This window comes from Dermacentor albipictus, chromosome 9 (genome assembly GCF_038994185.2).
Source record: "Dermacentor albipictus isolate Rhodes 1998 colony chromosome 9, USDA_Dalb.pri_finalv2, whole genome shotgun sequence".
In the NCBI taxonomy this organism is placed as follows: Eukaryota; Metazoa; Arthropoda; class Arachnida; order Ixodida; family Ixodidae; genus Dermacentor; species Dermacentor albipictus.
The window spans coordinates 782,944-805,834 of record NC_091829.1 but is presented as its reverse complement, the minus strand read 5'-3'; the positions used below and the strand labels follow the sequence as shown (position 1 = coordinate 805,834).

The 22,891-nt window shown below is 47.0% G+C and overlaps 1 protein-coding gene across 3 annotated transcripts in view; it reads left to right on the top strand.

Moving 5' to 3' along the window:
- LOC135909205 (nuclear pore membrane glycoprotein 210-like) overlaps positions 1-22,891 on the top strand; it is a 286,256-nt gene that overhangs the window by 119,826 nt on the left and 143,539 nt on the right. For all 3 annotated transcript variants that reach the window (XR_010566632.2, XM_065441064.2, XM_065441065.2), the window contains exons 5-7: positions 5,360-5,616; positions 9,303-9,425; positions 9,493-9,549. Coding sequence is in view for 2 of the 3 variants with exons in the window: in XM_065441064.2 (XP_065297136.1) it covers positions 5,360-5,616; positions 9,303-9,425; positions 9,493-9,549 (437 nt within the window). In the remaining variant the exon portion in view is untranslated. The remainder of the gene's footprint in view (positions 1-5,359; positions 5,617-9,302; positions 9,426-9,492; positions 9,550-22,891) is intronic.

The window sequence follows — 22,891 nt, the reverse complement described above, 5'->3', positions numbered from 1 at the left end:
TATGTCTCCGTCACTTGTCTCCAGAAAAACTGAAAATAGCTCGCGCGGAGTTTGAACACGTGCTGGCACTTGGCATCATCTGCCCTTCCTCCAGTAATTGGGCATCACCACTTCCTGTGGTGCCTAAGAAGACTGACTACTGGGGCCCATGTGGTGTTTACCGGGCACCAAATAACATAATGGTTCCCTATTGCTATCCACCCCCAAACATTCTTGAATTCACGGTAGCGTGGCATGGCGTGATAATATTTTTTAAGATAAAATATAGATCTCGTTTCGGCCATTCACCACTTGCCTGTCACTGTGGAGGACATCCCCAATACTGCCTTGACCTCACAATTTGTTTTTTTTTTTTTTAATTTATCCAGATGCCCTTCGACCTATGCAAAGCTGGCCAATCGTTTCAGTGTTTCATTGATTTTGTCACGCTAGGTGTGCCTTACCTTCTTGCAGACATTGATGACCTCCTTACCGCAAGTTCTTCTGTTCAAGAACATCTGGAACACTTGCAGTTGTTTTCTCATCTTGCTAGTCAAGGAGTTAACGCTGCCAAGAGCCAATTCGGTCATCCGGACCTCAAGTTCCTTGAACATTTGGCCGACGCCAATGGCATTCAACCACTGCCGTCCAAGATTCACATCATCAGAGACTTTCCGTGGCCAACCATAGCCCGAAATTTGGCAATTCCTCGGGTTCATAAATTTCTACTGACAGTTTCTTCCAGATTATGCCCAATTGTGACTCCTCTAGATGTTGTGCTCGGCTCCAAGTGTAACAAAGTGCTTCGGTGGATTGATGAGGCTGCTCAAGCTTTCACATGTGTCAAGTCTGCCCTCACCACCACCAGCAGACTGCCTAGACACCCAAAACCCAACGCCCCTGCTGCCATCATAACTGATGCTTTCGACACTGCTGTCGGAACCATTCTGCAGTAGTTCATTGGGGGTGCGTGGCAGCCACATGCTTTCTTCTCCAAGAAGCTGAAGCCTGCACAGAACCCTTACAGTGTGTTTGACCATGAGTTACTCTCTGTTTATCTCACTGTTCACCACTTTCGTTATTATACCTGGAGGGCTACCCATTTAGTCTTTACAGACCACAAGCCCCTTGTGCACGCCATGAGTCGTCCCTCATTCGGTTACATACCACGTGAGAGCTGCTACCGTTCCTACATTTCGGAATTCGCAACCACATTACGTCACATTCAGGGAACTGACAACATGACGCCTCTGTGTAGACTACTGTCACCTGAACAACATTACTAAGAAGGATGTCTACCCACTCCCACGTATAAACGACGCCCTTGACTGCCTCCATGGTTCCAGCTTGTGGGGACCCCTTTTGAGACCCCTGTCTCCTGTTCACGCGCAACTTGGGCCATTCGGCCGCGCGATCGCTGGGGACACGCAGTTCCAAGCCTTATTTTGGATAGCGTACATTCCCCGCGGCACGATGCGGAGCCTGCTGCTTGCGCGTGCAGCTCACGTTACGCCGCGCGCCGCGCGTAAGAACAGTGCCTGAGGAGCGGGCCCCTCTCGCCCTCTCTTCGGTTTCTCTCTCCTTCAGCATCGGAGGTGCGCGGGCGCTTTCGCCCGGACAGATTGACTTTCGGTGCTCTTGGCTGTCGGACGTGTGGACCCTCTTGGTCCCGCGCCCCTCTGAGCAAGGCGGCCCCCTTTTGTGTGGCGAACCTGCTCGGAAGAGCCAGCGTGGCGGAGCAGACTTCCCGGGAGCTTTCACCCGTAGTCTGCGACTGCCACCCCAGTGCCGTATTCCTGTATTGTACTCGCATTTTGTACATAGCAGGGAATAAACCCCCATTCGTTGGTGCCACGGCTGGAGTCGTCTCTACGCCTTGCTGGTGAGTCAGCGAACCCACCGCGGCGCCCCTTTGCGTGCGCTGCGGATTGAGGACGAGCTACGTGTCTCCTTAGACCTTAGCTAGCCGGGTCCGGGCACGTTAGCCCGAAGCCCCACAAGCTATTTCTCTTCTATTGATCTTCGTTCAGGATACTGGCAGATTGTTGTTGACGATATGGACAGAGGAAAAACTGCGTTCATCACACCAAATGGCCTATACCAATTTAAAGCAGTGCCGCTTGGATTATGCAACACCCCTGCCACCTTTGAGCGTATGATGGACTCCTTGCTCCATGGTTTCAAATGGTCCACATGCCTCTGCTACCTCGACGACGTCATCGTCTTCTCACCAAAGTTCGACACTCACTTTGAGCGTCTAACAACTATACTTGATGTATTTCGAAAGGCGAAGCTGCTACCTAACTCGTCCAAATGTCGTTTTGGCCACCGTTAACTTACTCTTCTGGGCCATCTCGTTGACGCTTCCGGAGTACAGCCTGATCCCAACAAAACTCGCGCTATCCGGGTTGAAGACAGCCGCAGGCGTCCGAAGTTTTGTATGACTATGCTCGTACTTTCGTTGTTTTGTTTCAGATTTTGCGACAATTGCTAGACCCCTCACTGATCTTTTGAAGAAAGACGTACAATTCTCGTGGGGCACTTCAGAAGCCGCCACCTTCTCTTGTCTCGTCACTCTTCTAACCTCACCACCCATTCTCGCCCACTTCGACCCTGATGCCCCTCCAGAATTGCGTACAGATGCCAGCGGCCATGGCGTAGGTGCCATTTTAGCCTAGCGTCAGCGTGGCCAGGATCGCGTTATTGCTTATGCGAGCTGCCTCCTAGCACCATTGAAGTGCAACTATTCCATTACGGAACGAGAATGCCTCGCTGGTATCTCGGCAGTTGTGAAGTTCCGTCCTTACCTTTATGGTCGCCCTTTTTCCGTAGTCGCTGAACATCATGCTCTCTGCTGGCTCTCATCGCTAAAGGATCCTACACGCCGCCTTGGTCGATGGGCTTTGAGGCTACAAGAATTTTCATATTCTGTGGTCTACAAGTCTGGCCGCCTGCACCAAGACGCTGACAGCTTGTTGCGTTACCCTCTTGACGACCTTGACTCCTACAATATTATCAGTGCTGCTTGCGTGTTCTCTGTATCACAGCTGCTTCATTTCGCCGACGAGTTACGTCGTGACACCTATATCAGAGCACTCATCGACTATTTTGAACACTCTCCGGCCGATGCCACTCTACGCCTCTTCGTCCTCCACGACGGTACTCTGTACCATCGTAACCTTCATCCGGACGGCTCCGAGTTCCTACCTGTCATACCTAAACACCTCCGCTCAACCGTTCTAGAAGAGCTTCATGACGCACCAACGGCAAGACACCTTGGCGTATCTCGGACCTATGACCGTGTACGTCGCCGTTCTTTCTGGCCGGGCCTTGCCCGTTCCGTACGACGTTACGTCACCTCTTGTGAACTTTGCCAACGATCCAAGAAGCCTTCCCAGCTCCCCTCTGGTTGCCTGCAGCCGCTCGACATCCCTACCGAGCCCTTCCATCGTGTTGGCCTAGACCTTCTCGGCCCTTTTCCGGAATCTACATCAGGAAACAGCTGGGTTGCAGTTGCGGCGGACTACATGACCCACTACGCCGTAACCCCCGCTCTTCCAACCTGTTGCACATTTTGATGCATGGTGCTCCGCATCATTTGCTAACAGACCGTGGCCGTATGTTTTTGGTCAAAGTCATGGATGACATCATGTGGGCCTGCTCCATACAGCTTAAATTTACCAGGTCCTACCACCCTCAAACGAACAGCCTCACTGAGCATTTGAACTGCACCCTTACAGACGTGCTATCAAAATACGTTTCAGATGACCACCATGACTGGAACCTGGCTCTACCTTACAATACCTTTGCGTTCAACTCTTCCCGTCTCGAAACTGCTGGCTTTTCCCTATTTTACCTCTTGTATGGCTGAGAACCGACGCTACTACTAGACACTGTACTTCCATCCCCCACAGCTTCAGCTAGCGCTTATGCCCATGATGCAGTCGCCTGTGCTGAACATGCTCGTCAACTTGCGCGCGTTTGTCTACAAGTGTCTCAAAACAAACAGAAGCGCTACAACCTCCGTCACTGTGATGTCCATTTTGTGCCCGGCACCCGTGTGTTGCTTTGGTCACTATCGTGTAAAGTTGGCCTTTGTGAGAAACTGCTTTCCTGTTATACAGGCCCATATCGCATGCTCCGCCAAGTGACCGATGTCACCTATGAAATTGTTCTAGCCACGCCCACTACGTCCTCCACTGTGACAACCAGTGACATTGTCCACTTCGCCCGACTCAAGCCCTACAACTCTCCACGCGCCTTGGATATTTAACAGCACCGCGATGGCGCTTTTGCCGCCGAGGGGTAGTATTACGATATTATCGGGAGATACTCAAGAGACGAGCCGTCGCGAGAACGACAACGAAGGGGGTCTGTGCCCTAGGCGCAAGCCTAGGGCACAGACCCCCGAGAATGTTGGCCTGGCGCTCTGTTTCCAGTCCAGTGTAAATAGCCTGTAATAGCCTCTTCCATCTGTGTCTTTCTACACGTAACAATATATATAATCAGAAATGATTATGCGAGGTCACAACTATCAATTTCTTTAAAGTTCTTTAGTGTTTCAAAATTTGCTGCCAAAATTAAGAATAGTGGTACAGATTAGAGATGAAATACTTCGCTGCATGTTTAGCATATAGCAAAGTATGCACAGAAAATATCTCGAAAGAAACTTGCATTAAAAGAATACGTGTAGAAATTGCCAGAAAAGGCCCCTTTCTAGCCTCTTGATGAAAAGACAAGTTTGCCATTTTTTTTAGTTGTTTTCTAGTAGTCAATTGCTTTTATTGTATTTACCTTAACACGTTTGTTTAAATCGGGTATAAAAATTATAAAAGCATAGTAAATTTTATAAAAATTGTTGCTCTTTCAAATTTGGAACATTGTGCAATTGCATAAGTCGCATTTTCCACCTCGTCTCGGCTAAAATATTATGCTGAAACGAAGGTATGCGCTGGAAAAAATTGCTTGATTCAGATGTGAGGAGGGACTTTGGTATATCATATAAAAGTATAATTGAAATTAAAAAATAGTTGGAACCCCCCTCTGACTGTGCTTATCTGAACGCACCTTACCATTGTTTGACGCTATGACTGTTGCATAAAGGACTTCTTGAGAGAAAATAAGTGTGAAATGCTCGGCATATATATGTCCTGCTTTGCTTAAAAGATAACCAAGAGTTTGTGTCCAAGACACCTTATGGCTTTGTGTCAGGTAAAATCTGGTTTGTGCATCTGCCAAGAAATGGCCTCTCTGCATTGAGATGGTAAATAGCGCCCAGTACATGAATGGGCTGCCACGTATACGCAGATCTCATGGAATTCCAATGACTGAGAGTATGTTGGGGATGGTTGTCAATTGGACTTACAAGAGTGTGCCGCAGGTTTGTGTGGGAATGGCCACATGGGCCAGCTGGTGTGAAACTGCGTGGCCAGCACGGATGGGCGGTCCTTGTCCAGGGCCAAGCAGTGGGCACGGCACGGCTGTCTGTGCAGCCCGCCCATGCAGCCTATGCACATGTAGTGCCCCAACAGCTGGAGCTGCGTGTGGTGGACAGTGTACGAATCAAGCCATCGGTCGTCTTCCTGCTCATTGGCTGCCAGGCGTGCTTCAGTCTTGAGCAGGAACATGGTGTGAGCAGTGAGTAGGGGCATTAGCCCACCTTGTGCCACGCGATGATGCTAGGGGCAGTCAGGGAACTTGATAAACCCTGCATTCCACTGAAAACAGTGGACATTGGCAATGTGTATTTTATTTCTTAGCAGGCAGTCAGTCTTCCCAGAAAGCCAAGTACTGTTTATATCTCACAGTTCAGGCTCATTTATTTAATACCTTAGATGGTGTATAAGAGGAGCTTGAAGCTAAAGGTGCATTGGACCTTGTCTGGGTCTTTCTTCCAAGTTGAAAGAGCATCTCTAGCAGTTGCCACCAAAATCACAACTGGGGTTTTGCCTGGCATGGCTCAAGGGTTCGACCGCTTTCCTTTGTTTACTCGAGGTGAGCCTGCTACAAGTGCTGTAACACTTAGACTGAAAGAACTGGCTTTCTTTTGCTTGTGTGAGCTACTGTGCACGTTTATGTGAAACATGTTTGAGATGTGCACACAAATTTAGCTCGTATTACGATATGAGAGGTAGACTAGTGAACTCGAGGGACACTTGATCTCGTGTACAAGCCGACTCGCGAGCCCGTCATGAGCTAGATATACTTGAAGCCAACAGAATTTATTAAATGAAATAAATTAATTACATTAAATTTATTTCTAAATCTAAAATATTCCTGATGTGGCGACCAGATGGTCCATGTGAATTTGAGCTGTGGACGAACAAAGATTTTGTACACTATTTCGCGAGTGGCTGAAGGGGATTCACGTAGGTGTCTTTTTAGGTAACCAAGTGTGCTAGATGCTTTTGCGGTAACATATTTGTATGTGCCTTCCACAATAAGTTTGTTGTAATATGGGTACCAAGATATTTGTATTTGTTTCAGCTGAAAGGCATATCTTTTCACAACTGTTCAGAGTGGCTCAACAACTTCGACAATATATATAATGAATAGCCTAAAGGCCATTCCCAAAAATGACCGAGGTGGCTGGTGACTCTATTGACTGGTGCACGTACGTTCTGTACGGCAGCGATCTTGCTTTGCAGTGGGCACGCCCCTTTGTCACCTACTACATAAGTGGCAGTTTGGTCATGCTGAAAATGCATTTGCTGCAGGGTTTCACTAAAGTATGCTTCCAGACACAATACTGTTGTCGGGTTGGTAGAGCATTTTCTTGCAGTCATGCAGAATTTACTTGGTCTTTTATTTGGAATATGGATGGTGTCAAGGCACTGCTGAAACACGCCTGCTTAAACATGTAGACACCTCGGCCTGTTATAAAAGTCATCAGATCCATACTTTCTGGAGTGAGGACAACCTGAGGATACGGGCGACTAAATCCAGTTTTGAGACGTACATCGCTCTGTGGTGCTTATTCAACAGTTGCTCAGTGTGTGCGAGTGCAAACTAATCAGTCATTGCCTTGCTAGGCTTGTGTGAATGAACAATCAATCTTATTGAGCCGTTCCTATTGCGATAGAAAATATACGGACACTAGAGGTGCGCTCATGCCATTGGTGGCGCCTATGTTGTCTTCTCATGGTGTCAATGCACAAGGGCGGTCCTCACATGGAAGGCTAGAAGGTCTTTAGAGATGTGCAGTGTGCTTGGCTGCAAAAGTGACGAAGCCAAATAGACGCATCGTGACACTCTGCTCATTTGGCACTGCTTGAGCCATGGCAGCGTCCTGATTTCTGCCGCTGGCATGAGTTGTGTGTACACACATTAGGGCTTCTGCTGAGTAGCTGTGTGCATATCACACTGCGGTGTGTACACTGGTTTAAGTGTAATGGACAGTACATGTCAAGCTAAACATATTTCGTCCTTTTTATTGGGCACTGACAAATGCTGATGCTTTTTGTTGGTCCCATCTCGTGTACCATCGAGGGACAATATTGAGTTGCGACAGCGGTAATGCCAATGCTGGCGTTCTCACTGTGCCAATGTTGTGACATGCCTGGTGTCTACTAGGTCACCGTGCCAATGTTACGACATGCCGGGTGCCTAATAGGTCGTTGTTGCTTCTGCACAGCAGCAGTAGTCTTGCGTGCTAAGTTGCACCATGTCACCTTTGTGCATTATTTGTTTGTGCACTGTGCAAGAAGCTCGAGTGCAACACTAAACCTTGCCATCTCGCTTTGTGGGAATCCAGGTGCATTCCCGCGCCTCATCTCGTAGGTGGTGTGTTGTACTTAGCTTGATTTCCGGGAACCACTGCTGTAACGGCAACATGGCAGACGTGGCTAGCGCGCCGGAGCTAATTTCCTGTGCAAACTGCTTCTCCCTCCTGGGATCGAGTCGCCGCGTAAGCAAATGACACTGGGACACAGCCTGATTGGCCTCCCGAGTGGTGGCCCCTGGGCGTCCTTTCCACCCGAGCTCTCTTCCGCTGAGCGATTCATCGCTGTGCCAGATGCTCACAGACCCGCAACAAGGTGGTTACATGGGACCTTTGTTTCTGTGGCTTATCGTTCTCACACTTGGTGGACCGCTACCTGGTTAGCCCTAGTGCAGCGGGCACACACTTGATCGGTCTTGTGGTGAGCCATTGTCTGTAAATGCCGTGACTGGCACACTGTGCTGTATTTTGGGGGAATAAACCAGTGTCTGTTGGCGATCTGTCTCCGGAGCCTTCTCTGCGCCGTGTCAGAGAGTCTACAAACCCTGCCGTAGCACCTTTATGCATTGTGGAGTGGAGGAGTGTCAGGCCTTTTCCAGTAATCAGGAGTTCGACGGAAGCCTGTCTGGTCGGGCCGAGACATGACAAAGAAAGGCATAAACCAACCAAGTAAAACTTCTTAAAAGACAAGATGTCTCGGCTTCCACACGGAAGCCTTGTTCACAATCTTGTTCACAATCGGATTGTGAACAAGGCATCCGTATGGAAGCTTAAACATCTTGTCTTTTAATATGTTTTACTTGAGCGGTGTACGTTTTTCTTTGTCCCATCTCCACAGCTTTCAACGCTTCGGGTGAAGCTGCCAATTTTTTTTCTGCACGACCTCTATTGCGGAGACTCACTGGGAGTTATCTATTTCTTGATGACATCCTTCTTCTCAAGCCGCTTCAATTCTTCTGCTACCCGGTCCTTCACTGAGAATGGTAATCGGCACAGCTTAGCAGCAACAGTTGAAATCTTCAGAGACCCTGACTTTATGCACCTAGTTAGTGAGATTATGCTTGCCCTCAAAGACATGTAATGAATGGGTGGCCCATTGAGGCAGTAGGCATTGCCATCAGGCACTTGACAGGTGTGAAAACAATGCAAGGGCCCACCATTGATTTGCAGATGCAAGGCTACCATGACATCTTCGCCCAGGATGTCAATCCCTTCTAGAACCACTTTATGTAGCAGGGTAGCTTGACAGTAACAAAATGCTTCTGGAGCAATGAAGCAATCCTGAACAATGATACGGTGGTGTGAGAAGTAAAACAGCGCAGCGGAAATGAATTGTAGTGAAACAGAAGACCAAAGCTTCTTGTAGCTGGCACACGCTGTAGTGGCCCTGACGTAGTTGCTTTCATCTTTCATTATAGAGCTGCAGCGCTTTAATGCTATGCTGCTTGCTTTCATTGCTGGCTGCATATCCACGCTTGTAGTAAATTTGTTTAGGCTGGATTTGTTAAAGCTTGTGTTAACCTTGGCAGCAGCATGCCAGTGTGCACCATTTTGTGGCAGTAACCGTGCAAACACCCTGTGGCATGTGCTGTTCTATGTGCAGCTGCAGTGGCATCTGGGCAGAAATATTCCCTGCGCACGGAGGATGACCGGGTGGCTCGTGTGGAAGGGACATGTGCCTGGGCCCAAGGGCTTGGTCACACCCGGCTGCTGCTTGCCGATGCCTGTATCCTTTGACACTGAAGCACCTCATTCTGCCCATTCCATGGTGGTACCTTGACTGTGCCTTCCAGCTTCGTCCATCAATCTGCGGACTGCTGATGTGCACGTAGTCAGACCAAGCTACCTTCGTGAGCCTCTTTCTAATCATGGCTACCCTTTCTAATGGAGAAGCAGTTTACTTTCTGGTGACACCTTGTTGCACATCTTGTTGCTTATTTACATCGCTTATGAGGGTGTAAAAAAGATGTCTGTCAAATTATGCCACTAGTCAGCGTGTGCCAGTGCTACAGTGAAAGGAAACAAATTATTTTAAGTTTGTTTTTGTCCCTTTTCACAAAAAACGTGCCCCCATGGTAATTTTTTTTTTAAATTTCAGTTTTCAGTAGTAGGAAATGATTGGAAACACGTGAATACAAAAAACATTTATTGCAAACAACATTTTATATCAAAAAATGCTTTACATGCACCATCAGTAGGCACACACACGTACACTATACGGTAAGAGATTGAGACGAATGCTTACAGTGAAGTTTATGGCTAAAAATATGTTAGACATTAATAAAAGAAACTCTTGAGCAGTTGCCGCAAGAGGCACCGCATGCGGCCATACTAAACCCACAACTGACGGCAGGCCAGTGTACACCAGGACACGAACGATAACCTAAGGGGGATCAACAACTGATGGCAAAGAAAAAGAAAACTCTGAACTTCGGACTGCATGGGGCTAAATTTAAGTTACTTGAAACACCATAGCGGTGACCATGAAAGACAATAGCATCGCCTCCATGCATGTCTTGGAAATGACGCGCATGACCATGTAAGGAAGTACCTGGAAGTAAATAAGTTGCATAGTGGGCCTCGGTGAGTGGAAATGTAATTTCAAATGAGTAGTTCGTGCAACTTCATAGAGAGGGCATCACCGCTATAGAGAGAGGCTCAACCAGTACTGTTGAATACATGTGAAACATCAAATAAAAGATAGATGCTGCACATGTACGGCAAAAACCTAAAAAGGGGTAAAGGTTATTGCACCCAACTTGGTGTAGTGTAAGCACTTACTATATTTCTATACAGACCACTTGATCCTTTCATTGCAGTTGTCTTGCTGCGATGCCTCTATCGCCATGGATGCCATAAGCACACAATAAATTGGCAAACCATATGAGCCAGCATATGGGAGAACACGTAGTTACATTAGTTACATTAACCAGGAAAGCTCTGCTTGTCCATTGCAGTGGACTATAGATAAGCCTAATAAATTGTTGACGGCCCTTGTCTTACTAGCTGCTTACAATTACAGGAGATGTCTCTTGTTCGACCGCTGTCAGTCAAATTGGAGAGCTTTCAAGTTGATGAGTAGCCATACCAATATAAACACAAGATATCCAGATATATTCAATGGTTTAAAAAAAAAATGTTTTTCTTCAGAAAAAATGGAAAATTTCAGGATGATAAACCGGCATACACTGCACATTAATTTGCTCAGGGGTGCAAAAAAATATTAACAATGCTTATTTACCTCACATTGAAATGCTGAAATTATGGAAAAAATCGCTTTTTATATTGCAAAAGAAATCTGAAAACTCAACACAAAAAGTCACTCTATGTTGGAGTCACTGTTGCAGGATGAGGCAATATATGTAGACTTACATTGGTTCAAGTTGCCTTGAAAAGGTTGTTTGGCACAAATGTATTGCTACCAGTTCTGCTTTCCCAAATATTATAGGTCAGTGCTGCATCAAATTCCTGTAAATTTGGTCCGAGACTGGAATATGGAGGCCAAGCTGACATCAATTTGTTTTGTAGTTTTGTAGTTCTATTGACTCCATGGCCTTAGACGTCATGAATTTATTGCAGTTGAACATACTAAGCTCTTGCTGATGATTTTATATGTGGACAGTGCGTTTCAGCTTTATGGTGGTCGAGCGATGCTATCCAAGTCTGCTGAAATCACCAGCTCAAATATTATGGTGCATTATGGTGTAGCAAAAGTTGAAAGTAATGTCGCTTTGCCATGTGAAAGTGTTGTGTGCATAGACCTTCATTGTGTTATTATGAAGTTGGACAGTACTTAATGAAAATTAAATGCTTCCATACAGTTTCCTAAGCTGTTTTATTACCGTCAGAAAAAACGGCACCTTAAGGAAGAGATGCATGAACATTTAGTAAATGTTGTTTAGTTCATATTGGGAAAGGATGACATTGTATAAACACAGAGGGCAAAGAGACATGTGGGACAGGCATTACTCATGACCAAGTTTTACTTCAAGCAGACGCAAAGAAATGGGCCAGGTGCATGGTAAAAGAATGACCAGACATTTGTTGTGGTAGCCTATACAGCGAAAACTTCGTTACTACAAACACCACGTTAACAAAATTTTCAGGTTAACAAGCTTTTCAGAAATCCCCTGCTGACTTCATATAGCTTCAATGCAAAAATATTTCAATACTACGAACTTCAGAATACCGAACTTTTCAGAATAACGATCGTTATTCAGTTTCCCTGTGATGCTAACAACGCCTCAGTACTGCAAATTTTGAAATCTGGGGATTCTTAGATTTTCATGTATCGTCCACGGCGGCCAAAACAGTAGGCTAGCAGACAAGGCACAGACAGTGGATGTCGCAGCGCATGGGTTCGGAAAACCCGAGACGACACCCGGAAAAAGAAAAAAATGAATTCAGGCAAGCGGAGGCAATGACACATCAGGTTTTGGAAGCGCATGTTCTACCCAGAAAAGTGTCCTCTAGCAACGGAGGCACGTCTCTTACTTCTTTCACCCTACTTTCTGCACACGCCTCTTTCTTCTGCTCTTCTTTCTGCGGCCATGCTAGCTAGCTATGCTCGTGGTGAAATGTAACCTCCATACTCGCAGGGATGCCACAGGGTTGCACCTTGCATTTTCCAGATGGTGTCATTTATGCGCACTTGCACTGAAACATAGTTCAGGCGTCCGTCTCGAGCAAGCCAGTTGCAATGTCCACAGCAAGAAATGTGAAAAGCAAACAAAAAGCAAGGAACATTTACTTTAGAAGTGACAAGAAGCTACCTTTTTGTCTAGTTTTCTCGGCCTCAGCGTCTGTTCTATGTGCGTGTCACTCTTATTATACGGTGCTTCGGTGGTGCATGGCAGCGGAATTTATGGAAAATAGCAACAGTGCGTGCCGAGAGCTGGCCAGCTTACGTCTGTATAGGTGGCAGGAATTCGTGTGCTGATCTCGGAGGTAGTGTAATACCGGGTTGTTGTTTGTTGTTTTCACTGAAAGTGCAGGTGGACCAGGAAGAGGAGAAAAAGACTCGGTGAGTACGGCTGAAGAAAAGCGGGGATTCCTGTAGGTTAACAGGGCTTCACGGCTCGAATCAGTCCCATTAAAAGCCTTTCTCAATGATATTGACGGAATCGAGTTATTCTGCAGCTGATGTATGCTGCAATTTTACAAATTTGGTGCCAAACTACCCAGGATAGACCAGTCGACGTCTATGAGTTGCCTGCATGAAAGTGGAGAATCTCAAGCCGAAGCAGACTTCACAACAATCCTTGAACAGTCAGATCATCAACGAGGCAAGTGCCCTTCTTTGTAGAGGCTCCGCCACACATGAGCAGCTCGACTACGTCTCTGGGAGGCTGGAGGCAAATAATGACAAACTAAACAAGATAAATGTGGAACTAAAGAGCCTAATTACGGATGAGGACTTCCAAGCAGAGTATGAAACAGTCGTGGAATATGAGGGTAACACGACGTGTGCCCTCGCTGTGTTGATGAGTAGGCGGGACCTCATTTCAAGTGTGACTGCGCGCGCAGCCGAGGGTTTGAGGCCGGCTACCCATACCATTGCTTCACCATCAGAAAGGAAGGGAGCCAAGATATCAAAACTCGCGATCGCTCCCTTCTCTGGAGATCTGTGTAAATGGGTGGAATTTTGGGAGCAATTTGTCCAGACTGTTCACAACAATGCGAGTCTTACCACCCCTGAGAAGTTTCATTATTTGTGGCTATTTCTCAAGGGAGACGCTGCTTCAGCGGTTGCAGGTCTTCCAATTATGGAAGGATGCTATAAAGATGCCATAGACATGCTGCAGAAATGCTTCCGGGGCAAGACACGCCTGAAACGGGAATACTTTGCAACATTACGACAGTTGACTCTTGTTCGTTTATCTGGCAACAAAAGAGCCCTCCGACAACTCTATGACCATGTACTTGTCAACATCCGAGACCTGGAGTCATTGAATGTGAAAAGGTTGTCGTTTTCCTCCATGCTCTGCAACATAATCATTAGGGCCGCCTTACTCTGAGATGTTGTAGTCAACATTGTGCATGTGCTGCACAAATCGGAGTGCTACCGTGGACAATGCTGCTGTTTCTTCGAGACTAGATGGTCTACTCAAGTTCCTTTCGGTTGAACTGGGAAGATGAGAGAAAGAGTGACTATAAGGACGACTATGTGTGACAGCGACGGTCAGCTTTCATCAAACCAGCCATCCCGCAGTCGCTACTTGAAGCAGCCTGTGTTTTTTCTGTCCTTCACACGAACTCAGCTCGTGGGTTTCAATCGTGCAAGGTGATATGTGTGTTTTGCACAGCACTCCACAGAAGCATGCCCTGCGGATATGCCCCTGACACAGAAGAAGGAAGTGCTATCAAAGGATAAACGGTGCTTCCGATGCACAGCCAAAGGTCATAGGGCACTTGACTGCACACGGAGGACCTCTTGCACGAGGTGCAAAGATCACCATGCCTCAAGTATGTGCGACACACAAAAAATACCTCAGAGCTCTTACCAAGGCCTCAAGAATGACAGAGCAAGTTTGCACATTGGTAAGGGCTGACAACAAAGCGACGATGGATACACTTGCTTCTTCCTGCAAAAATGTTTGAGCCTGGGCGGTAAGCGACAACACTTGCTGCTATGTGCAAGGTGTCTTTGACGGTGGGAGTCAACGCACGTTTGTTACTGAAGACTTTTCAAGATACCTGGGCCTCAAGTGTGTTAGATCGATAAAGATAGCTCTCAACACATTCGCCAGACCAGGTGGCAGAAAACTGACGAATAGTGGAGCTGCTCTTACGAAGTAAGTTTTCTGACATCGAGGTTGTGCTAAGCGCCAATTACATTCCGCATACATGCCAAGACATAGAAGAAACTAAAATGGAAGTGTCTTTTGTTGCTTTATTTAAGAATCTGGAAAGAGACATAGCCAATGGACTGGCACGTGCATCAGTCATCACGAAAAGTGGAATCAGCATGCTGATCGGCGCTGATCAAATGTGGAGACTCTTGTTGGGCGATGTTCTAAATTGTAAAGGCAATGAAACGGAAGATAAGAAGTGGCACTGCCTTGGAAAGACGGATTTGAGCTTTCAGTCAACAGGTTGCTGTCACAAGGCTGCAGAAGCTTCTTAATCGACTAACGAAGCAGAAACGGCTGCTGCGGATATACAATGACATCATACGTGAGTATGCACGAGCTGGCTATGCCGAAATTGTTGATGACTTCCCTCCTGAGCAAGGCAAGGTGTATTACATTCCACACAAGGAAGTAATCAGAAAACAGGTGTTGACCACAAAAGTTTGGGTGGTTTTTGATGCATCATCGCATGAAAAAGGTAGTAGGTCTCTCAACAAGTGTCTTGAGAAGGGGGACAATCTGTATGAAGACTTTGAAAAAATGCTGTGTTTCAGCACACCTTCAGGATACGAGGAGACTGCATAAGATGGAAACAGTTTGTGGCTAATCATATTATGGAAATTAAATGCAGAACAGAACCATCCCGGTGGAGATATTGCCCAGTATTGGAGAATCCGTCCGATTTGCTAATGCGGGGAGGGACATTAGACAAAGTGACTTGGTGCTCAAGATGGTGGCATGGTCCCGACTGGCTACACGGATCGATGGACAAGTGGCCTCTCCAACTGTCCATTTCGTTGGACTTGGACGGCACTGTCAGAAGTGAGATAGCAGCAGTTCAAGTAATAGCAGCAAAAGTACAGAGTCCAGTCATATGTATTGAGCGTTTCAGCGAGCTTTAGCACCTGCTGCGAATAATAGCTTGGGTGTTCAGGTTCACAAACCGTTGTCAACACAAGACAGAAGAAATTGGCCACCTGAAAGCAACAGAAGTAATTTGGGCCAGGTGCCACTGGGTTAAATATGTCCGAAAACAACTTATATGAAGACTTCAACTGCATAACATGAGGACAACCACTAGAACCCACGTCGCGCAATGCCAATCTCCGCCCATTTATGGACGCCGACGGAATCCTCAGAGTCAGTGCACACCTGTCACTTCTGAAGTTACCGCTAGGAGTGAAGTGAAACACCCAGAGAGAGAGAGAGAGAAATATTGTTTATTTGCACCCGCAAAAAGAGCCCCGAAGAGTCAGGAGTCTTCCTGTCTCTTCGGAGTGCTCCTCCCTTTTCAGCTGGCTGATGCTCCTTGGAGCTCAGTGGTGTCCAGGGCCATGCGAATGACTTCTCTTTGATCATCTTCCTTCGAGCTGGTCATTAAAGTCTCCCAGGATTGTCTATCCCTGTCTGGTTTACTGTATCTAGGACATGTCCATATTATGTGGATCATGTCCGCCTTTGCCCCGCAGTGTTTGCAGTTCATGTTCTCAATGTTATCGTGCCATCTCTTCAGTATGTAGGGGTTGCAGATCACCCCCGCTTGCAGTTGCCTCCATGTTATTTCTTCTTGCTTACTTAGTTTCTTATGCGCCTCTGGCAGTGTTTTCCTTCCCATTCTATAATAAGCGAGAATTTCGCTTTAAGTGTTTATGCTTTCTTCTTTTTGTAGGGGCTCCCTGGCTGGAGAGGCTGCATTGGTGTACCGGTAAATAAGCTCTCAGGCCAATGCATGCGCTTTCTCGTTGCCGGGCAAGCTTTCGTGGGCAGGAGGCCATATAAGGTTTACTAATTCTTCTGGAATTGGTCCTTTCTCCAATATGTTGAGCGCCTCTTTGGAGATTCTCCCTGCGGTATAATTCCTGATGGCTGTTTTGGAATCTGACACTATGATTTTGACCCCTTTTTGAGTCAAAGCTAGGGCTATGGCCACCTCCTCTGCAACCTCCACTGTGTTTTGCGGGGTACTGCAGCTCTTTGAGTTCTCACCGTTAGCCTGTGTCGTCACTGAGACAAAACCTGGTTTGCTTTCATATTCTGCTGCATCCGTGTAGAAATCCCCTTGCTTTTTATCTAGTCATTTTTGTAGTGCTTTAACCCTGTCTTTCCTCCTGTCCTGATGGTGACTGGGATGCATATTCTTCGGGAGTGGTGGTATGCGTATCCTATCTCTGATTTGCGACGGAATGGCTCCCATGTTTCTTACTTTGTTGCTAGTTTTGTATCCTAGTTTCTCTAGAAGTCTCAGACCACCTCTGCTTCTCATTAGTCTCTGTTGCTGGGAGACTAGCGTGGCTTCGATCAACTCTTCTAGGGTGTTGGAAATGCCCATGTTTAATATCCTGTGCGTAGAGGTGCATGGTGGAAGGTTTAGGGCTGTTTTAACTCCTTTCCTAATGAGGATTTCTATTTTGTTTTTCTCGGCCCTTGTTAGTACGGCGTTGCGTATGTGATCTTGCTGATCGCGAAGGACTGTACTATCCTTAATAGGTTAGCCTCCCTCATGCCTGCCTTCTTGTTGGCGATTCTTCTGAGGAGTCGACAAGTTTGGCTTACGCTCATTTCAAGCTTTCTAATTGTTTCCGTATTTCTTAGATTGTCCTGAATGTGCATGCCTAGCACTCCTATAGCTTTTACGTTTGGAATTGCGTCCCCATTAACCGTGAGTTTTATCCCGTGGTTAGGAATTTTCTTTCGCATTTTCTGTGGACTGATGAAGAGAGCCTCCGACTTCGTAGCTGAACATTTAAGTCCGGCTTTTTCTTAGTGCTCTTCAATTCTATTGATGGCCTTTTGCAGCGTTTCTTCTATGTAGGCGTCACTTCCTCTATTTATCCATAGGGTGATGTCGTCCGCATAGATCGTATGTTCTAGACCGCCCCGTAAGTCCTTAAGTTTGTGCGGGAGTCCCATCATTACTATGTTAAAGAGAGTGGGTGAAAGCACCGAGCCCTGCGGTGTCCCCTTATTGCTGAGCTCTATCCCTTTCTCCTCGTTACCCCCTAGACTGACCGTTACTGTTCTGTCAGTTAGAAAGTCCTTTATATACTCATAGGTACGTCTCCCTACGTTTAGGCTATTCAATTGTTCTAAGATTGCCTTGTGGTCTACGTTGTCAAATGCTTTCGCCACGTCTAAGCCAACGATGGCTTTCGTGTCCTTCGTTTGGTGGTCGATAATTTGCTCTTTAAGCTTTAGCATGACATTGCCTGCAGATAGGTGTGCTCTGAAGCCTATCATTGTGTCGGGGTACATGTCTTGGTCTTCCAAGTATCTGCTAATTCTAGATTGTATCACGTGTTCCATTAGTTTCCCGACGCATGACGTGAGGGATATTGGTCTGAGGTTTTCGAGACTGAGCTTTTTCCCCGGTTTCGGAATTAGGACTAATTTAGCCTCCTTCTATTCTTTGGGGATTTTACCCTTCTCCCAGCACTCTTGCATAAAATTCGTTAAATTTGCTATTGACTTGTCATCGAGGTTCCTCAACATCCGATTGCTGATTCTGTCCCGTCCTGCAGCTGTTTTCGTTCTTAGTCGATTCAGCTCGGCCCTGATTTCTCCTACGGTGACGGGGCTGTCCAAGAGGGGGTTCTCTTCCCCTTTGTAGTCCGGCAGTGTTTGTTGCGGACCACATTTAAGATATCTATCCTTAACTTCAGCGAACAATTGTCTGTTACTGCCTTCGTATTTATACACTAATTTCTGCATGTTTCTATGCGTCTCTGATTTGCTGCTTTGGGGATCAAGTAGGTGCCTCAAAAGTTGCCATGCATTTGATTTACCAATTTTGTGATCCATCTGTTCACATATGCTATTCCAATTTCGTTTCGTGAGTTCGAGTGCGTATTCTTCAATCTCTCCGTTCAGGTGCGCTAATGCCCTCCTAATGTTTCGATTGTTTCTATTCTCTTTCAATGTTTGCTCTAGCTGCTTCTTTTTCCTCCATAATCCGACCAGTTTCCGGTCTACTACCTCTTGCGTTTCGTCTGCCTCCACCTTCTCGGTGGCCTCTTTAACCGCTTCCAAGAGTGCTTTGCTCCAACTGCCTACATCCTTGAGCTCCTCGTTTTCGGCACATTTCTCCCTAAAGAGGTTCCAATTTACTGCTTCGATCTGCTTGGGTTTGGGAGTTGGTATGCCGTATTCTACCACCGTCTCAATAATTCTGTGGTCGCTCCCCAAGTCCTCTCCCGTGTTACACCATCGTGCGGTTATGTGTCCCCCTATGAGAGTAAGGTCCGGTGTGGTGTCCCTGGAAACACTATTTCCTTTTCTTGCGGAATTTGAGGATCTGTTAGTAGGGTTAGTCCATGCTTGGAGATAGTATCCCATAATTCCCTGCCTTTTGGTTGCGAGGTTTTGTACCCCCAAGCCGTGTGTTGCGCCTTAAAGTCTCCGACTATGACTATGGGGCTGTTGCCTGCAATGTTTTTGGACCTTTCGATGAGCTGATCGAAGCCACAATTTTTTTTTTGCTTAGGAGAGCTGTATACGTTGAGAACGTATAGGCTCCTATCTTTTCTTTTCCTCGGTACTAGTTCAATTAGGACGTGATCAATATTATTTGTGTCAGTCTCATGTAGGACTGCTGCTAAGTTTCTTTTAACTAAAATAGCTGTCTGCCGGTTATCTCCTTGCCCAGTGTAGGCTGTGTAGTCGGCCAATTTTGCATTTTTCCCACACTCTTGCAACGCAATGACGTCTGGTTTATCGATCTTAGTTAGGAATGTTTGCAAGACTGCTCTCTTTTTCAGGAAGCCCCTACAATTCCACTGCGAGATCGTGTTATTTTGCCAATGCATTTTGAATGTTAATTGTGTTCTAAACCAATCGAATTCAGCTTTTAAAGTGAAATCGCGTTTGTCAAATTCTGCTTTGAGGGCGATGTCGCATTTTTCAAATTCCGCTCGAGTTTGTTCCATGAATTGCATCATAGCTCCGTTCATCAGAGTAATATCCTGAGTAACTTTGTCCATCTTACTGTCTGATTCTGTCTCTCCCGTTCTCTTCTTTTTGAGCGGGGGCCGATCTGTTTTGGGCTCTTTGTCCCCTACACTCTCTTCCTGTGTCTTACTGTTTCCACCCTTCTCTTTTTTGATCTCCTCGATTATCTTTAAAAATTCATCTCTCTCCTTTTTCCTATCGTCAATCAGTATTCTGATTTCCTCTTCCTGCCTCTTAATAAGCGCTTTTAGCTCCTGGTTTTCTCTATCCTTGTCTGAATCCTGGGAGACTTTGTCTGACCAGCTCACCTTGTTACTTGTTTCCTTCTGTTGTGTCTGGTGTTGCGGCGTCTGTAGCCTTGGGAAGGACTCCGAACGGCTCCTGGTCATGCTGCTCGATCTCTCGCTTGGCCTGCTTTTACGAAGTTCCTCTTGGTTCGCCTCCTCGGCCGCTTGTTTTTGCTCCCATTGTCTCTTCTTCACGATGTATGGGGTGCGGAATAAATTTCTGCACTTCTTATCCCCGGTGACGTGGTTTTTTCTGCAGAGCTGGCACTGCGGTTCGCATTGATGTCCTTCTTGTGGTCTGGTTACTCCACAGCCTCTACATTTCAATTCGTCATTGTCACACACGTCTGATCTATGCCCGAGTCCTCCACACTTGTAGCATACTTCGTACCTCTTCTTGTATAGCAAGCACTGTAGAATAGCGCCCATGAAGAAAACCTTGCGTGGAACTTCCTAGTCGTCAAAAGTTAGGAGGAAAGTTCTGGTTTTGCCCATTCTTCTTGCTTCTGGAATTGTCGGGTTGTCTTCGTCCTTGTTGATGTGGCTTAGGACTTCTTTATCGGAGTACATTTCCTCTATGCCGTGAATAACTCCACGCCCACAGCTTTCCGGTGCGTTCACGTACGTGACGACCCCGTAGTCCTTATCTCCGATTCCGATCTTATTTATCTTGCTTATTCTTTTAGCATTTTCCATAGATAATGTGTGGTAGATGATCGCACCTTGTTTGGTGTTTATCACGAAGTGGTCTCCCTTGGCTTCTTGTAGGCTGATGCCCGCGCTTTCTCACACTGCTCTTCCGAGGCTGACTTCCGGTGCCTTCTGAAGCACCGAGAGGCCTTCTCGTAGTCGTAGAGTCACTTTCCAGCCCGTGGCAGGCAGTCTCGGTAGGTTCGATGCTACCGATAGCTCCGCTTCCTTCCTCCCTGCTCCCTTCTTGAGCGCGTCGCGCCGAGCATCCGCCGAGCGTCCGAGCGTCGTCTCCGCGCCAGCTGGCACGGTCTTCTGCCTCCTTTTCGCCAAAACGGTGAACCATCCTTCGTTGTCGGATCCCTGAGGATCCTTTTCGTTGCCTTCCACCGTCACTTCCATGTCGCCGCTTCTCTGGGAGCCGCCGCTGGCTTGGGGCTGCCCGTCCACGCCGTCCACGGCCGTGGCCATGCCGAAGCCGAGGTGAGGCTTAGCTCGGCGTTGTGCTCCGGTCACAGTTTTTTAGCCGTAATATCACTAAAAATCCACTCACAGGCGCAGACAATTGTGTCCACCGGGTCCTTGTCACTTCCGAAAATCGATTTTAGCACTTTCGCAGATCATTTTGCCAGAAAAACCACCAGAATCCTTGGTTGTTCGCGGAGCCGGCGTAAACACGTCTTCACTCCTCGACGCTACCTGGCGTTCTCCCTGAAACACCCAATGATTCTCCCTGCAAATAACCTTTACTTCACTGGGTTGGCCATAAGAGCTCATCAGCAAGTCTTGCACGGAGGTGTACGAGAAACTCTTACCCAGATCAGAGAGCACTACTGGATTTGTCGAGCACATGTCCTGGCCAAGAAGGTTATACATATCTGCAATGTGTGCAAACATTTCACCACCAGACCAGGAGGTACTCCGACCGCTCCTTTAACAAGTCACCGGATGGTGCTGACAAACCCTTTCAAAGATGTTGGTGTTGACTTCGCCGAACCTCTCCTAGCACGCACACAAGATGATGACACCAAGTGCTACGTTACACTTTTCACATTTGCCCTGTCGTGAGCAATCCACCTCGAACTCGTTTCCAGCATGACGTCTGAATCATTCATATTGGGCTTGTGGTGGTTTGTCAGCCAAAGAGGACGACCCAACATTATCTATTTGGACAATGCTAGGATATTTCAAGAAGCGTCGGCACATTAAAGCGACTCCTTGACATGTTCCCGAAAAAGGATGTGGCGAACCACCTCACCTCCACCGGTATCTTGTGGAATATTATAGTACCAAATGGTCCTTGGTGCAGAGGATGGTGGGAATGGCTGGTCCGATCTGTGAAGACTTCTCTGTGTAAAATTCTCGGCCGAGCCTGCCTCAATTTCGAAGAAATCACAACAGTGCTGACAGAGGTCGAAGCAGTAATCACCCCCAGGCCTTAAACTTTATTTGAAGCAGACGTAGGAGAACCATGCACATTGACTCCAGCCGACCTGTTGCTTGGATGACGACTAACTGCTATACCCTATGATGCTGTTAAAGTTGACGGCAACTCTAGGTGAGCGGACACCATTTGTCGACATGCCTAGGGAAAAGCTTCTAACCAAAAACTTGTGGAAGCGATGGCAAAAAGAATATCTACTAGGACTACAATATGCTCATTTCGCGGCCAATCGATCAGCCATGGACTTCTGGGAAGGTGACGTTATCGTGCATTCCGAGACTTCATGCAGTCAACTATGGAAACTCGCCAGGTTGACTGAAGTCTTCAGAAGTTCAGAAAAACAAGGAGGTCTTAATATAACAAGGCCTATCCAAAAGCTATACCCGCTTGAACTCCGTGCATAATTTCACTGCGCAGTCTGGAATGTTTTCACTGAAAGCGCGAGCGGACCGGGAAGAGAAGAGTCGGCAAGCACGAGAGAAGAAAAACAGGGACTCCCTTCGGTTAATAGGGCTTCATGGGCCGAATCAGGCCCATTAAAAGCATTTCTCAATTATGTCGACAGAATAAAATTATTCTGCGGCTACTGTACGCCATAGTTCCACATGAGTATGCGTTCCCAGGCACACCCGTGCGGGTCGGCTGACATCCGTATAGGAGACACGAATGTGTGCGCCGATCCCGAAGATTAATGCAGTACCGGGCATGCGTTCCCAGGGGGCTACCCTGGTCAGCTTACTACCGTATAGGAGACAGGAATGTGTGCGCTGATTCCAGAGATTATACAGTACTGGGCATGCGTTCCCAGCTGGGTACCCTGGCTGGCTTACGACCGTATAGGAGACAGGAATGTGTGCACCGATTCCGGAGATAGTGCACTACCGGCCATGCGTTACCAGGGGGGTACCCTGGTTGGCTTACGACCCTATAGGAGACGGGAATGTGTGCACCGATTCTCGAGATTATGCAGTACTGG